This window comes from Tiliqua scincoides, chromosome 2 (genome assembly GCF_035046505.1).
Source record: "Tiliqua scincoides isolate rTilSci1 chromosome 2, rTilSci1.hap2, whole genome shotgun sequence".
NCBI classification, from domain to species: Eukaryota; Metazoa; Chordata; class Lepidosauria; order Squamata; family Scincidae; genus Tiliqua; species Tiliqua scincoides.
In genome coordinates this window covers 248,790,905-248,808,362 of record NC_089822.1, presented here as the reverse complement: position 1 = coordinate 248,808,362, position 17,458 = coordinate 248,790,905, and the positions used below count along the sequence as shown (strand labels likewise).

Genomic DNA, 17,458 nt, shown 5'->3' with positions numbered 1-17,458 from the left:
GCTCTCAGCCAGACTCTATCCCTGGCCAACCCCTCCCTGACTTGGTTGTATGGCGGGTTAACAGTGACCATGAGTGACAGCTACAAGCCCAGGGAAGCAACTCCTTGCATATCCCACTGAAGTCTTCAGTTAGCTTCTGGCCACCTCCGCCCAGCCATTCTCTGGCAGGGAAAGGGAGCAAGAGTGTCCAGCAGTGAGTATTCACAGCTGCTCTCCTTCCATTGGTCACTGCCTTGGCTGAGCTCTCTTTGCTCATCATGGAAAGTTGCTGACTGTCTTGTCAACCAGCCAGTTGAAAGCTCCATAAGAGATGGGAGCAACAGGCCAAATTCAGCAGAGAGAGGGCCCTTGGCTTATCTGCCTCTCTCACAGCCCAATCCTATCCACACTTTCCTGGGAGTAAGTCCCATTGACTCTAATGGATTTACTTCTGAGTAGACATGCATAGGATTGGGCTCTCAGTCAGCCACTTGTGGGTGAATAGCTGGGTGGCGGTGGCCAGAGGCTGGCTGAAAGAGGAGGTGGAGTATATGAGGGGCACCTCCACCAGCCCAAGTCCCCACCCCAGCCTGCTGTCCAAGGCAGTTGCTTCAACCTGCCTCCTGAGGGGGCCAGCCCTGGATGGTTTGTATTCTTGCTTCTATCCTCACTGCCCCCCTGCTTCATTCTGCTACCCCCTCCACCATTCTACTACCTCCAGCTGTTCATCTCACTTCTGTCTTGATCATGCAGTCTGATCCTAGGCATACCAGAAGTAAGTTCAGTGGGTCATACTGCACTGGATAGGTAGGCTGTTACCTTGAGTCATTTCCTCACCAACAATCTGCTGCCTCTTTCATTAAGGCATATCTACATGACAGGTTCAGATTGGTTCAGCGGTCACTCCCCCTCCCCACGGAATCCTTGGAAAGCATGATCTCCACACACAGCAGGTTGACATGGGAATTAGATGACAGAGGCTTGAGGTAGGGGATGGGACTGTACCACTTCGGATGTAGGAATACCATTTTTGGATTGCTTTCCTAAATGAGGAACTTGTTGCAGTCATAAAACAAGCACGACAAGGGGAGATCTGGGCTACAACCTTCCTTAATTATTTGTTGTTAGCAGGAACTTGTTTTTTATGGGGGGGGGGGGAATTCCCAAATTGTGTTTCTCTGCAGTTTGAAGAGGCATAGTGCATCTCAGACCTACCCCATACTCCTGGGTATAGACCAGGCCAAATTCTAGCTTCTTGAAAGGATTAGGGATCTCTCTTGGCACTTTATACCAAACAATTCCCAAGATCCTTTGGGGGAAAGCCAAAGTGGTATGAAACCACTTTGACGTTTGTAATCTAGATATGCTTTTACTTGTGTTCCCAGTCCCAGATTGGCTTCCTTTTTAGCCTTGTGTCTTCTCACGTTGGGCCTTGCAAGTTACTAAGCAGGGGGATCCCCTCTCCCCAGATCTGGTCTTTTCCAGCAATGTGTCATCACTTTGGTGCTGTATTTTATGGTGCATTTATGGAAACCTGAGAGGTGCTGCCTGGGGAACTTCGGAGTAGCATACCTGGAGAAACGAAAAAGACACACTGATTTGGATTGGCTGCTGAGAACAGCTCCTCAGTCTCAGCCAAGAAAACGTGCCTTGTCTCCAAACAGCTCTGCCCTGAAGAGATCACAGCCTTCAGTGTTTGGGGCCCAGCATGCTGAGTGGGGAAAAGGCCCCCAAGCTCTCCAGGTTCAAAATGTTTGACAATTCATCGTGGTCGGAGTTGTGAATTTCAACAAACCAAAATTCTGATGAGCATTTCGCACATGGTTGCCTTTTTAATTATTTTTTATTATTATTGTTGTCATGGAGGGATTTTTTTGTACCGTGTAAACCTGGCCATCCTTTTATTCTTATTTTTTATTCTTATTTTTATTATTATTAATAATAATGCTGATGGATTTTGTGTGTGTCTGTGTGGAATTTCTAAACTGTGAAGAAAATAAAAAGAAAACAGGATGATCGTTGGCAAGATTTTATAGGAAGGAGAAAATGCATAACATAAGAACATAAGAACAGCCCCACTGGATCAGGCCATAGGCCCATCTAGTCCAGCTTCCTGTATCTCACAGCGGCCCACCAAATGCCCCAAGGAGCACACCAGATAACAAGAGACCTCATCCTGGTGCCCTCCGCTGCATCTGGCATTCTGACATAACCCATTTCTAAAATCAGGAGGTTGCGCATACACATCATGGCTTGTACCCCATAATGGATTTTTCCTCCAGAAAATGCCTTAAATAACAGGTGCCTTAAATATTGTAAATCAAGTAAAGATACCTCAAAGACATGGGAACTTTTCCTAGTTCCTTGTTTTCCTTCTGTCTCTCCCCAAACCACCTCTAATGCTTCTTATTAGGATCACACTGCAATTTTTTAAAAAACAATTTCTATTTATCATGCTGGAATCCATGAGGACTAGCAACACACTTTTAAAAAGCTAAGATGTTAAGGTATCTTTGAGAGGTGCCATAGTCTGTGAATTGAGAAGCGTCACAGTCATTTTAAAGGCCAAATCCTTAAATGTGATGAACAGCCCTCCCTGGTATGAAATATCTGCAGTGTCCCAAGCTAAGTGCAGAATTTTTGTATCTTTTTTCATGAATGAATAGCACTCACACACAAGCTCATATGCTCTGCTAACCAAAACAAGGGTGGTTGGTCAGTATGCTGGCCTTGGTGGACCTTTGATCTGAACTAATCTTTTATTTTGTTACTGTTATGGTAATCGTAGACGAGCGGAACTCTGGGACTTCTCCTACCTTTAGGAGTAGTGATATCATCAGCTGTACTGCTCAGATGCTGCTGTCTTTGGAACGTTTTTTAGAAGAACCTTAGCAGAAAAGAAGCTAGGCTGGGCAGGAGGCAAACTAAAAAATTTGCCTAGAGGCATATGCTAATACAGTATCTCAATCATTATCTTCCCCAAGGGCTACCTGAGAGACAGTATGTAGCTTGTTACACTCAGGGCGCAATTGTAACTGCATCCTGGGCCAGCACAAGACCCTTGCACCGGCCCAGGAGGGTCAGAAACGTGCTGTAAAGCATGTTTGTGCCTCCGTGGAAGTAAGCCGTGCCGGAGCACGGAGGTGCGCTGGCCCACAGAAGCCAAATTCAGCCTCCATGGCAGCAGAAGGTAGGTCTGTGCCAGCCAAGCTTGGCCGGTGTGGAAGTCGGGGGCATGGGTGGAAGGTGGGGAGGAGGCGTTTTGGGGCAGGGGAGGGCGGGCAGGGAGTAGGAGGCAGGGCCAGGACCCGGCAGTTATGCCGGATCCTAGCCTCTGTTCCTGGTGGCACAGAGCTGCTCCATTCTGCTCGGATCTGCGCTACCTCATCAGGTAGTGTAGATCTGAGTAGACCCACTGGGGCCGCTGTGGCTCTTCCCAAGGGATAAGGGATATTTTTTCCCCTTGCCTTGGGCTGAGCCTCAGCCTGCCCCAAACTTGCACTGGATACAGTACAGGCCCCTCTCCCCGGCTTGCATGTTCCAGCGCAAGTGAGGATTACGCTGCTTGGCTACCATCCTATGCAAACTTTAATTGTAACTAAACATGCATAGGCTGGCACAAATCCAATGAGAAGGAAGGGGTGGAGAGCTTCTGAACAGAGGGGATAAGATCTGGGATGCGCCAATTGCTGCCAGATCCACTCCCTCTTGCCGCCTCCCAGAGGCAGAGGTATAATGTCTCAGGGTCATATGAGAATCTTCCTTGCTGATCTGAAGGCTTGAGTGGAGGTCTTGGCTTCAGCCTTCTCCTGAGTGGTGAAGAGGCTGTGGCAACCACTAGAGGTGTAGCTGCAGTAGAAGAGGCACATCAAAACAACAAAGCTACATTCTGAGACTGCCCACCTTTATGTAAATATCTGGCACTCCACACCTAACACGGTCATTAAAGCCAAGGAGGATTTTTCACCCTTGCCAGGTTATGCTTGCTTGAACATGTTGCTCTTCTCTCATCCCACGCACCCTGCTGTGCTGCTTGGATGTTTGCAACCTCCAAGCAGTGACACAACACAGAGGCAAGCTGTGTGTGGGCCCACGCTGTGCGGCTTGCCCCCTCCCCAGGAAAGGCCATGGCTCTGTCTCTAGGCCTAACCAACCTCATCCTCTTCTTCGTCGCAGGGTTTCTCCTCTATTATCACAGCGCTACCTTCAGATATTACTTTAAGGTTTGTTTTCTCAATGGGTGGATGTTGGGCATGTCCCTTGCTGTGCTTCCTGTGGTGGCTCTCCGAGGCAGGGATGTGGCAAATATGAGGTAAGCAGAAAATGACTGTTGTGTGTTTTCTTTGTGTGATTCCGTGCTAGGGGCTGTACAGAACAGAGGAGAGAGGGACACAGTCCCTCTTCAAGTCAGGAGGCAGGAGGTCTGGTCTAGAGGTAGAGCCTCCCTTTGCCTGAAGATAACATCCACAGGTCGCCAGTTCGAGGCCAACGGCACCGTGCGACCTTGAAGCAGCTGACAAGCTGAAGCCGAGCTATTTCCATCTGCTCTGAGCGTGGGAGGATGGAGGCCAGAATGTGAAGCCAGATCAGAAAGAAACATCTGAATGTTGTGGTTCTTGGAAGATAGAACCTTCTTTCAATTGTAAAAATCCCTACGGGGATTTAAATAGCCTGCCTATGTAAACCACCTTGAATAAAGTCTTGAATAAAGACCAAGAAAGGCGGTATATATAAATACCTGTATAAAAAAGTCTTCACCACAAAGGCGTTTCCTTGGAGCAAATTTCACAAGGGGGAAATTTGGGGAAGACGGAAGCAGAGATACAGCTGAAGGAGAGAAAAAGAGACATTTTTGTGTGTTTTGTAAAACTGGTATGTTCCTGTATTGCCCCTGTGGTCTCAATGTGGTTCATTTTAATCATACTTCAACAATGTAAAAACAATATCCTCCACTGCAAAGGTTGCAATATAGTAGCACTTATGGGGAACGGGAACAGAAGTGAATGGAGCTCTCCTCAAAGTTTCCGTGCACACGGAGGTCCCACCCTCAGGGTCAGCCAAAGACCTCTTGGTGCCTGAGGTGGTGTGCCAAATTCTGCTCCCCTTGCCTTATCTGGTGATGCACCAGCCTTTGCTCTTCCCATTCCCTGTATTGTGGAGAAGAGGGGAGTAGTGGGCTAGAGCATCTCTGACACGCTAGCCCGTGACTCTTTTCTCCTCCACACTTCTACTTTAGCTCCGCCCCCTTCTTTCCATCCCAAGATGATGTGGGAAGAGGAGGAGTGGAGGTGAGTGGGTGGATGGATGGAGGTGGGCATCCCCCACTTCAGTCAACGTCATGGATGGGCTGCCTTGGCCTGGCCCTGCCTGAACGAAGAAGCCCATTTCATGCACTGCTTGCAAATCTATCTAGAAACATACACACACACACACACACACACACAGAGAGAGAGAGAGAGAGAGAGAGAGAGAGAGAGAGAGAGAGAGAGAGTACTGAGATTCCCAGAATTCTGTACCAGCTGGCAGATACTGTGAATATATATGCAGCACCTCACTCACATGAGCAGGCAATAATGGGTGCCAGCGCTGCTCGTAAAATTCTTTCTTCTGGTCCTCAACTTTGTTGCCTTTGCAAAAAGCACCTGTTCTTGCTCTCTTGTTTTTAGAGTCCTTCGCCTTGTCATGCTGCCTGTGAAATACATTCTTGGCATTCAGATCAGAGTGCAAGGAGCGACAAACTTGAACCTGAAAGGACCGTATGTCGTGGTCGCCAATCATCAGGGCAACGTAGACTTCCTTGGTACGTTGGCTGCCTGAGCAAGCTACGATCTTTTTCATTTGTAGCATTGGAAGGGCCCAGAAGGGCATCTTGCTATGGAATAGGTGTGGGTCCATCTGTGTCTGCCAGCCCTGAAGAATAACTTTTGCAGTCTAAACGGCAATAAGCTACGAACAGAAAACAGCTGTACTACAGAAATTTGCTTACAGGGCATCATTCCTGGTGCGAATGGCTGGTTATGGTCAGAGATGGTGTGTTGGAATATTCCTGAGCAATACTGTGAGCACAGAAACTGCCTTACAGTCAGACCATCTAGCATATTGTCTACCCAGATTGGCAGTATCACTCCAGGGGTATTCCTAGCCTTACCTGGAGATGCCTAGATTGATGCTAAGACCTTCTGCATGCTCTTTTGCTGAGCTCCAGGTCATCTCCATTTAGTTTCTGCAGGACAATGGCCCTTCCCAGTCCTTATACTGAATATCTTTTTTTGGGTGAAGAAGCGAAAGATTGAAACTCGGACTCTCTACAGATACTCTATCACTGAGCTATGGGCTCCTGTCCTGGCATTACAGGAGTATTATCATAAGATCTAAGCTTTACATGTTTTTAGATAGGTGAATAGTTCGCTTTGTATTTGGAGGTGACCCAAGACTTACTAGTACTTGAGGCAATATACCAAACACTGCCTCCCAACCTGGAGATGTGCCAACCTGTGCTTTGTCCACTTGGACTGGAAAAGGAAGAGGAGGCTGGATTGGAAAAGTGGAGAAGAATAGAGTGATGGACTAGAGCAGCCATTTTCAACCACTGTGCCATGGCACACTGGTGTGCCATGAGTGGTCCACAGGAATTTGGGGGAAGGTCATTTATTAGAAGGGTCAATGGGGGATGTGAGCCCCTCTACTGGCAGAATGATGTGCCTTGTCTACGGTCAAAAACTTGATGGTGTGCCTTGACAATTTTAGTGCCTTGTCAGTTGCCATGGGATGAAAAGGTTGAAAATTGCTGGGCTAGAGCTTTGGAGACACTCTGGCCCATGACTCTTTTCTCTTCCACGCATCCTGTTTCACTCTGTCCCTCTCTTCCCAGGGATGTTTCAGATCTTGCCAGAGCGATGCACTCTCATTGCTAAGAAGGAGCTCTTCTACCTGTTCACCATTGGCATAGCCTGCTGGCTGAGTGGTTTCCTGCTCGTGGACTGCAAGAAGGCAGTAGACAGCATCATATCTGTAGCAGCAGATACCATGGTCCACGAAAATGTGAGTGAGGGAGGGCAGCATGTACTTGGCGCCGGCCTACCGAGGAGGCAAGGGGAAACAGCTACTTCAAGCTGAGAAACTTGCTAAGAGTGAGCAAGAAGAAGATCAGAGTAAGGTTGACTCACCTCTTCGTCCAGCACTGCCACTCTGAGCAAACATCTGCAGTGCTGGGCTGGAGGAGAAAGCCGGGGGATGTCACAATCCTATTAAGCACATGATTCTGCCACTTCTGCCATCTCCTCCTTCCCCGCCTGGCACCTTCTTCAACACTGACTGGGCGGATCATGCTGGGAGTGGAAGAGGAGGAGGAAGTACAGGGGGGATAGTGTTGTCTGGTGTGCTCTCTTGTTGTCTGGTGTGCTCCCTGGCGCATTTGGTGGGCCGCTGTGAAATACAGGAAGCTGGACTAGATGGGCCTATGGCCCGATCCAGTGGGGCTGTTCTTAGTGCTCTGGCTTATTCTGCCATCACCACTGCCTCCTTGCCTGCCCAGCCTCTTCTTCCAAATTGGCTGGGTGAAGCATTCTCCCTGGCTTGTTTTGAAGAAGCAGTCGGGGTGCATGTGTGCTGGTGTGTGCATGCAAATCCAGCGCAAAAAGGGGAGAGAAGGAAAATTGGGTTGCTGCTTCAGCTTGAGCCAGACCTGCATGTACTTGCCACAAAACCACCTGCTGCCCAGCTGAGGTTTCCTCTACCTCCATTCAGCTGCTGGCCTTGTCTAATGTAGATTTGGCGCTCCATGGTACAGCAGCTGCTTTGCAAGGGGAAGGTGCTTCCTTGGTACCCCCAGGTAGGGGGTGGGAAAGAGCCTTACCTGAGACTATAGAGCAGAGGTCTCCAAACCCCGGCCTCGGGGCCAGATGCGGCCCGCAGTGAGCCTCTATCCGGCCCGCGGCCAGCCTCTGATCCTCTGAGAGCCTCTGGTCCAGTTGACCAAACCCAACTGGAGTTGTGCTTGTGGGGTGGGGGAATGGGGGTCCGTTTAAGTGTGTGCTTTGGGCTGCGTTAGTGTTTGGAGAAATCCTGGACATTTGAGCCCAGGCTAGTCACTTTCTCTCAGCCTCACCTACCTCACAGGGTTGTTGTGAGGACAGAAAGGAGGGGAGCAGCTGTGTGCACCGCCCTGAGCTCTTTGGAGGAAGGGCAGTATAAAAATGTGAAAAATGAAAAATAAAATAAGTATTTTATTTTTAACTTTTTATAGTTTATATTTAACTTTTTTTCCGGCCCTTGACACTGTGCCAGATGTTTGATGGGGCCCTTCAACCGAAAGGTTTAGAGATCCCTGCTAAAGAGAGCCAGATAGAGTGGACAACAGTGGGCTACGTGAGCCCACAGTCTGACCCACCATCAGGGAGCTTCAAAACAAAAAGATAGGGTTTCTTAGTATTAAATGCTGATAGCCCAGAAGCAAAATACTGCCACTGACAGATTAACATAAGAACATAAGAACAGCCCCACTGGATCAGGCCATAGGCCCATCTAGTCCAGCTTCCTGTATCTCACAGCGGCCCACCAAATGCCCCAGGGAGCACACCAGATAGCAAGAAACCTCATCCTGGTGCCCTCCCTTGCATCTGGCATTCTGACATAACCCATTTCTAAAATCAGGAGGTTGCGCATACACATCATGGCTTGTACCCCATAATGGATTTTTCCTCCAGAAACTTGTCTAGATAATCTAGAAGATTATCTAGAACTTCAGCCCATGGAGACCTGACAGAGGTAAACCCAGGAGTGCTTCTAGAAGTATCCCAAAAGCTTTTTGTTCTTGCAGGGGTCATAGCCAGTGAAATTTGGCAACTTGAGATCTCTTTAAGGGCCAGTTCAGACTCTCTTTATAATTAGAACTGGTGAAAGTTAACAGGGAGATAATGGTATATGCCTCTCAGTATTCAGGAAGGGGCTAGAAAATAGGGTTTCACTGTGTACTCATTTGGGGAGGAGGGCAATGTTCAAATACAATGTTCTCTTTCCTTTCCCTTCCAGCTGCGAATGTGGGTGTTCCTTGAAGGTCCTAGAAACTCCCCTTCTGCCATGCTACCCTTCAAAGATGGAGTCTTCCATCTCGCCGTAAAAGCCCAGGTAACCTCATTCCAGTCTTCCATTTCTGCTATGCGGAAGCAACTTCCAAGGGGGCACCTGAAGCAGTTGCCTCAGGCAGTAGGTTGATGAGGGAACCCCATCTCTGTCCGCCTACATGCCTCCATTCCTCCTACTCCTCTTTCCACTCCCTGGATTGGAAAAGGAAGAGGGGAACAGAGAGAAAGAGGAAGTGTGGAGGAGAGTGCTGAGCTAGAACATTGGAGAGTGGGAGAAGTAGAGGCTGGCACATCACTGGGCTAGGGGGCAGCATTTGGCATGCCTCTTCAGGCATCAGGTCATCGGCCAGCCCTGCTGCTCAGCTTACCCCCACACAGTTCAGCTTATACACATGCACACATTATGGCCGGTGTGCTCTCCCATTTGATGTGATGGTTCTTGCGTCTACACAGGTGCCAGTCATTCCTGTGGTGATGTCCTCCTACCAGCACTTCTTGAAGGAGAAGACCAAAAGGTTCACATCAGGTAATGATGGGGGAAGATTTTGTAATATAGGATTTTAAAATAAGGTTTCATTAAGCAAGCTAGGCTCACTCACATAGATCTGTTGATCTGTTGGCAACCTTCAGTCTCGAAAGACTATGGTATTGCGCTCTGAATGGTGGTTCTGGAACAGCGTCTAGTGTGGCTGAAAAGGCCGATTCGGGAGTGACAATCCCTTCCACACTGGGAGCAAGTGCAGTCTGTCCCTGGTCTGTCTCCCTGGCTATGGGCCTTCCTTCTTTGCCTCTTAGCCTCAGACTGTTGGCCAAGCGTCTCTTCAAACTGGGAAAGGCCATGCTGCACAGCCTGCCTCCAAGCGGGCCACTCAGAGGCCAGGGTTTCCCACTTGTTGAGGTCCACTCCTAAGGCCTTCAGATCCCTCTTGCAGATGTCCTTGTATCGCAGCTGTGGTCTACCTGTAGGGTGCTTTCCTTGCACGAGTTCTCCATAGAGGAGATCCTCTGGGATCCGGCCTTCATCCATTCTCACAGCATGATCGAGCCAATGCAGACTCACACAGACACTCTCACATACTCACCAAGGCCAGCCAGTTGTTGCACAAACTGTTGGGTTGCAATCTGGGAGGGCAGAAGAGAGCCAGCTGTTTTGGGATCTCTGCCAGATTCTTCCAGCACCTTGCCTTTGCAACACTTGGGACATGCGCTTTGCTGTAGAAGGGCACAATCCTACGCACTTCGACTCGAAAGTAAGTCCTACTGTGTTGAATGGGGCTTACTCCCAGGAAAGGGTAGATAGGATTGCAGCCAAAGTCTTTCATTGGCTCCTCCAACCTTGTCTCTCTGGCCTTGCTGGGGAGAGTGTCTCTGGATTGGAATTTTCCACCATCCCTAAAGAAGTGACAAGCTTCTCTTTCTTAGCCATCACTTTCCCTCCTCCCATCACCTGAGCTTCTGTAGGCTTACAAGGAGCTTGGCAACATTTACAGAGCTTTCTTCACCTCTCCCTGTGATTTGGGTGATGCATTTTTGGCACTGCCTCCCCCCAAACACCCTACATGTGGCAAGATGCTACCCTACTTCTGCAAAATACAGAGGAATAGGTGTTTATTGTCTCCAACACTTAAAAAAACAAACACAAAGTCCATTTTGTTCCAGCTTTGGCAGGATGGCGACACCCTGGTTCATCTTGGTCCTGATAGCTGTGTTTGGTTCCTTGCAGAGAGTCCTAGGGCCAAATTAGATGTGATTTGGGATTCCCAATCTCTTTTGTTTCAAAAAGCAGTTGGGGGGATTGGAACTGTAGCATGAGGGCAGAGGCCTGAACTTATCCCCTGTGCTGTTGCCCTGATCCAAACCAGCCCCCTCCCCAATGCCTATTAGTTGTGGAGGGGGAAATCAAATTGTGCCCAAAGGTTTTCCCTTCCAAGGTTAACAAAAGGGGCAATTTAATTTAGGAAATCATCACAGGGACATAGGAATTGATGCTGGTCCCTTCGCGACCACAGCTAAAGTGCACTGCCTCCAGTGGTATAGTTAGAGATGTTTGTCTTCTGTGAGTAATATAGGATTACATCTTAAATCTTGCTGAACACAATGGGCTTATTTCTGAATAAAATAAATAACACAGTTTTAAAACACTTCCAGCTATAGTGTCTCTAGGACATAGTGAAGGAACCCAGGGAAGAGCCAGATTCTTCCTAATTTCATGCAAATTAGTGGACAATTTAATCTAGTTTTAGCTGTGTTCTGCATCCCTTGGCTATCCAGCGTAGTGAATGACTTATTGGCATGGCTTCTGTACAGTAGTTCCTTTATTTTTGTGTTCTCCTCCAGGGAAAGTGACAATCAGAGTCCTCCCACCAGTGAACACTGAGGGGCTGGGCCCAGCTGATGTCCTAGAACTCACAGAGCATGTGCAGAAGATGATGCGCTTCAATTTTGACGAGATCTCTGGAGAAGTTGAGAGCAAGCTGGGAAATGAGCCTGAATCAGCAAAGGAATGATATTTGTGAAGCCGCCAGGATCGTGGAAACCAGCTCTTTCTAAGATACCCCTAAGCCTGAATCCACACCCCATTGGGTTCTGTTTGGCCAACCACACCACCCTCAATGGTTTCACCTATGCAGCTGCTGGACCAAGAGAGCCATCTGTGAGAGAAGAATCATCATACCTCCTGATGATTTGAAGGCATAGTGAAATTGTGGGCATGTGCAGACTCCCTTCAAAAGCCAGCGTAGGTTTTCTATTGCAGGGTGAGGTCCTGTAATGACAGACATACCTGGCTCCAAATGTTTGCTCCTGCTGCCTGGTTTGGATAGACTTGGAGTTTTTGTTTAAAATCAGGCACCCAGATTTTTTTTAATCCAGTTGAAATTTATTAGACACTTCAGGGGGAAATACAAAAACACCAACGTGCCTTTGTTTTTAACATTGCTCCAGGCCTTCATAAGAGGAGAGTGGCTTCCTGATTACTGGCCCAAACCCTCTGCACAGCTGATTTGGAAGAAGGGGCAGGAGGTGGCTTTGCGATTGTTACAAGGGCCAGCCAATCAATACTCTGCACAGTCAGCCTTCTGCTGAAGACCAGAATAGCATCTGTTCCTGAGCTCGATTGTCTCAGAAAGGTTATACATCTCTGGCCGTAAAGAGTTACAGATCCATAGAAAGTTCACGCAGTGGTGCCACTAGAGTTTGCATCACCTGGTGCAGAGTTTGCATCACCTGGTACGAGCATGTGACCCCTTTGATAGACCTTCTCCCATGCAGTGGGCAGGGCAATGCTCCAGGCCGTGAGCATGATGATGTCCACCCCCACTGGTTTATCGGCTATAACGTTTGATAGACTTGACCTATTTCAACATGGTTTGTTTCTTTGCATTCTACAAGAAATTGCGCATTGGTTGATATATAACATGATGGTGTTATTTGAAAATACCAAGAGTTAAAAAATTTTGGTGTGTCGTGGTGTCACCCCCCCGTGTGTGTCACATGGTGCGGCCTGTATCCCTAGCACCCCCCCAGTGATGCCATAAAGCTCACTGCTTGATATTTCTGTCTCTTTCCAGCTCTGCATCCTCAGCTTTCTCAAGTTCAGCAAGTAGGAACCTGAGATTCAACTACTTTCATGTGCTATGCAAACGAGTGTGGGTGTTTTTCATTTGATTCCAATGACATTGTTTGTTCTGCTGCTAGGGGAATCTAACTAGGAAGCTTGCTGCACTTTGTTTACAAAAATTCTGGTGGGAAAACAAGGTATAATTGCAGTCTAAATGGAAAATTCAAAAGGCTTATATTTCATAATAGGAAAATCAACATTAAAAATATTGGCTTCCGCGTTCCTTAGCAGGGTGCTTGAGCCTTTGAGTCCAGCTGGAATCAATTTGTTTGTGCCTCTTGTTACATGTGAAATGAGGAGCCTCTCTCTTGCTTAGATGCAGAATGAATGCATTTGTTGTCGCTGTTGGCTCGCTGCAGGAAGGCATGCGGATGTTGCCAGCACATAGCCTTCTGCAGCCTTTTGCTATACGAGCCATCTCTGGCCAGGCAGCATTGTGAGGTGAGCATCTGTTGCCTGGGCAACCAACCCCACTGAAGCAACAGGGATGGCTTGGCTTGCTCCACTGAGATCCTATTTGGAAGAATTCACAAGCTGATTGGAAGGCAAGGCAGATGTCTCACATGCCCACCCGGAAGGCTGGACCCGAGGCTTGCGCCCTTAACTTTTCAATAGGGATCTCATCCTTATTGGACCCAGGTAAACATGACTCGGGTTGACCCACCTAATCTGGTTTCCTTTCCATTCACTCCAACTGGTTCCCCCTCTTTGCTGGCCTTATCAATCCCTTCCAGGTTCAATCACTCCCCCTGGTCCTTTAGAGTAGACTAGAGGTTCGTTTGGGCAGCAAGTCATAGACTACTTACTTTTATGGGAGAGCTGTTCCCCTTGGAATTGTGCAAATGAATTCCTTTCTTTCTGTTCTATCTTCCAGGTTCTAGAAGGTATGAATGGGCTCATGATCCCATTGAGATCTGGCACCAGGTTGCTGACTGATCCAGCAGGGCAATTTTATTATTCCTGCCTCATGTCTCTTCATGTATGCATGTTGTTAAGTAACTCTGTGGCCTGCTTCAATAGATCAGCCAGGCGGACTGTGCTGTAGAGAGGACAGGGATCCAGTTGAGAACAACATAATCTTTTTTATTTCTCTGCTGCTGAATGCAGGTCCGGACCAAGACCTTTGGGCACCTGAGATGCCAAATGCTGTCCCCCTTACTTGGTAATGAGCCAGGCTTTGTTCCTTCCTCTCGCTAGGCTAGAAAAGGAAGAGCGGAATTGAATGAAAGAGAGTGTTGAAAAAGGGGTCTAAGGCATATAGTGGAAGACTCATTTTCTGAATGCCCCCCATAATAAAACAGGAGCAGAGGCAGTAAAAAGGTTTCAGAGAAAAATACTTTGCTGAGAGTTTACAAGCATGTACTTCTCTGTTAATTGTACAGTCCATAAGAACAGCCCCACTGGATCAGGCCATAGGCCCATCTAGTCCAGCTTCCTGTATCTCACAGCGGCCCACCAAATGCCCCAGGGAGCACACCAGATAACAAGAGATCTCATCCTGGTGCCCTCCCCTAGACTTAGGTAGAAGTATAGGACCTTCTGATACATACCTACCTACCTACCTACCTACCTACCTACATACATACATACATACAGAGAGAGAGAGAGAGAGAGAGAGAGAGAGAGAGAGAGAGTCAAGATCAACTAGCTGAACCTGGGTTTTCCTATTCCTAATCTGATATTTGAATCTCCACTAGAATCTCCACTTTCCTATTTCCTCTGTTTTCCCTTTTTCTGTCTGATGTGGTCTTCCTTCTGTATGTTCTTTCTTTTGCCTGCTGTTATAGTTCCTTGTCGTCCATTTCCCAAAGCATGTTTTGGGTGGCTAGAGACAGAAATTTTAAAAAAGAAAGAAAAGAGAGTCATGCCTGGTAAAGACTCCAAATGTTTGCAGCCCAACCTTATCTATGTCCATGCAGAAGTGTGACGTGGAGGGACTGCCTCTAGGAAGAGATTGCAGCCTTGCCTGTCTCCTTAAGAGATGAGGCTATCTCCTTACATGTTTGTTTCTTGAATTTTTTACTTTAAGAAGGAGTTTTTCTCAGCAGGGGTGGTGCGACCTGGAATTCTGCCTGATGCCCTCTTGGATCTGCCACCACTGCGCTACATGTATTATGTATTGGCAACCTTCAGTCTCGAAAGACTATGGTATCGCGCTCTGAAAGGTGGTTCTGGCACAGCGTCTAGTGTGGCTGAAAAGGCCAATTCGGGAGTGACAATCCCTTCCACACCGGGAGCAAGTGCAGTCTGTCCCTGGTCTGTCTCCCTGGCTATGGGCTTTCCTTCTTTGCCTCTTAGCTTCAGACTGTTGGCAGTGTCTCTTCAAACTGGGAAAGACCATGCTGCACAGCCTGCCTCCAAGCGGGCCGCTCAGAGGCCAGGGTTTCCCACTTGTTGAGGTCCATCCCTAAGGCCTTCAGATCCCTCTTGCAGATGTCCTTGTATCGCAGCTGTGGTCTACCTGTAGGGCGCTTTCCTTGCACGAGTTCTCCATAGAGGAGATCCTTTGGAATCCGGCCATCATCCATTCTCACCACATGACCAAGCCAACGCAGGCGTCTCTGTTTCAGCAGTGAATACATGCTAGGGATTCCAGCACGTTCCAGGACTGTGTTGTTTGGAACTTTGTCCTGCCAGGTGATGCCGAGGATGTGTTGGAGGCAGCGCATGTGGAAAGCGCTCCGTTTCCTCTCCTGTTGTGAGTGAAGAGTCCATGACTCGCTGCAGTACAGAAGTGTACTCAGGACGCAAGCTCTGTAGACCTGGATCTTGGTATCCAGGTCTACTGCGCTACAAAACCCCCCAAACTGCGCTACAAAACTCCCCAAAACCCCCCAAACCGCGCTACAAAACCCCCCAAAACAACCAAAACAACACTATGCTCCTCATGTGGTGCTGTGAAACCGAGAAGCCTGCAACTTCCAGTATCATTTAGGGTATAGCACAAACTCTGTCTTTGGAAATGACACCAGAAGTCCTGCATTTCCAGGTTTCATTGCAGCATGCGAGGAGACAGGAAGGAGGGGGATGATCTCCTGTTCTCTCTAGTGAGCCGGAGGCAGATCAGTGCAGCTTGGAGTGAGGTGGGGGCAGCAGACTTGGGTGAAAGGCATCCCGCATCCCCCACCCCCTCAGACCCCTGGCAAGCTACTGCTGATGCAACCTGTACCAGGTGTCTGTATGGCTCTGTTTCTCTATTTAAACAATCAAACAAACATTGAAAGCTGCTCTGAGAAGATGAGGGGGAAGGTGGCTTCATGACTGACACAAAGGTCAGCTAATCATGGTTGTGTGCAGTGCTGAAGAGAGAGAACCTGTTTGGCTGAAACAAGGAGTAGCTGATCAGCCCCAAGTCCTTCTGGCTTCTGCTCCAACTGGAAAAACAGTTTCTGCCCTCAGCTTGAAGGAAAGGAAAAGGTGTCAGGTGTCACTACTACGATGAGCACGTTTTCACAGTAAGCTCTTGCTGGTGAACCGATGTACATCTGAATGTACTCTAGGGTTGGTACCTTCAGGAACAGGGCCAGCCCATCTGAAGTGGCCTAGGAAAGATCAGAGGCTCATAGCAAGGATTCCAGAAGTTCTGATCTAATTTTGATCACTAGAGCCAAACACATGGCAGGTAGGAGTAGGGACAGAAAGGCTGTTTCAGTAGATGCCAAATTTTTTAGAACTGACATTGTGGCCTGCCGAAACTCAGTGTAAACATTAATGTTTCAGACTGTGCCATTCAGCAGTTGCTAAATTTATGTTTTAATCTCGCCTTCACCCCATTGCTATTCGCACATACTGAATTTAGCTGCAGTTCAGATTCTGTTACCAAAAATGTGGGGTTTACTCCCCTTACTGAACTGTGAATATTGCCCCCCCCACATATACTCCGAAGAAGAAAGCTGTACAATGTTCCTCAAACTCCCAAATAGCATTTGCAAATGGTGAAATTTGAAATAAACAAAAAGAAATCTCAATTTTAGAATGTTGACAGTCCGATCCTATGCGTGTCTATGCAGGAGTGTGTCTCACTGAGTTCAATGGGACCAACTCCCAGGAAAGTGTGTGTAAGATTGCAGTCTTCTGGCCCAACCCTAATGAGGGCCTACAGAAGTGGATCTCATGATCTGCTGCCATAGATCCCCGGCTGATGTTGTATGCTGCTGGATCACCAGCATAAATGGTTGGAGGCCCTATTCACAGGTGGCTTACCCTGCCTGCGCTGGAGTAGGCAAGGTGATGGCAGGGGTGGTTCAGGGAGGATTGGGACATGGAGTAGGCCAAACCAGGGGCAGAAGGGAATGGATCTTGGCAACAGCAGCACATGCTAAGTTCCTATCACCCTTTTCCTGGTCCGACATGCCCCTTGAGACTGCTCAAACTAGTGTGAGGAAACCCACTGGTGGCTAGGCAGCTTATAGGGCATTAGGTGAAAGAGGTATTATCTCTTCTGGTTGTCTAGCTTCTCCCCCCCCCCCAATAACACAAAGTGCATGATGGGTTGGGAGGGGTTAGGATTGGGCTGCCCATCTCTTCCAAAACTTATTAATATCTGGGATGAAACAGGGTTCAAACCAAGAGCAGGAGTTTAGTACATAGACTAGTATTTCATGATTTATACCAGTGATTTTCAACCACTGTGCCACGGCACATTGGTGTGCCATGGATGGCCCACAAGTGTGCCATGGAGTTTGGGAAGGGTCATTTTTTAATACGGTCCCAGGTAGACGTGAGCCCTCTGCCAGCAGCATGGTATGTCTTGTCAATTGTCAAAAAACCGATGGTG

At 48.1% G+C, this 17,458-nt stretch overlaps 1 protein-coding gene across 1 annotated transcript; it reads left to right on the top strand.

The window, feature by feature from the left end:
• The first annotated feature begins 4,106 nt into the window (after positions 1-4,106).
• Positions 4,107-11,569, top strand: LOC136638988 (1-acyl-sn-glycerol-3-phosphate acyltransferase alpha-like). Its single transcript, XM_066613013.1, has 6 exons — positions 4,107-4,291; positions 5,646-5,779; positions 6,851-7,020; positions 9,010-9,105; positions 9,516-9,588; positions 11,400-11,569. The coding sequence occupies exons 1-6, from the start codon at positions 4,107-4,109 to the stop codon at positions 11,567-11,569; spliced, it is 828 nt and encodes a 275-aa protein (XP_066469110.1).
• The last annotated feature ends 5,889 nt before the right edge of the window (positions 11,570-17,458 follow it).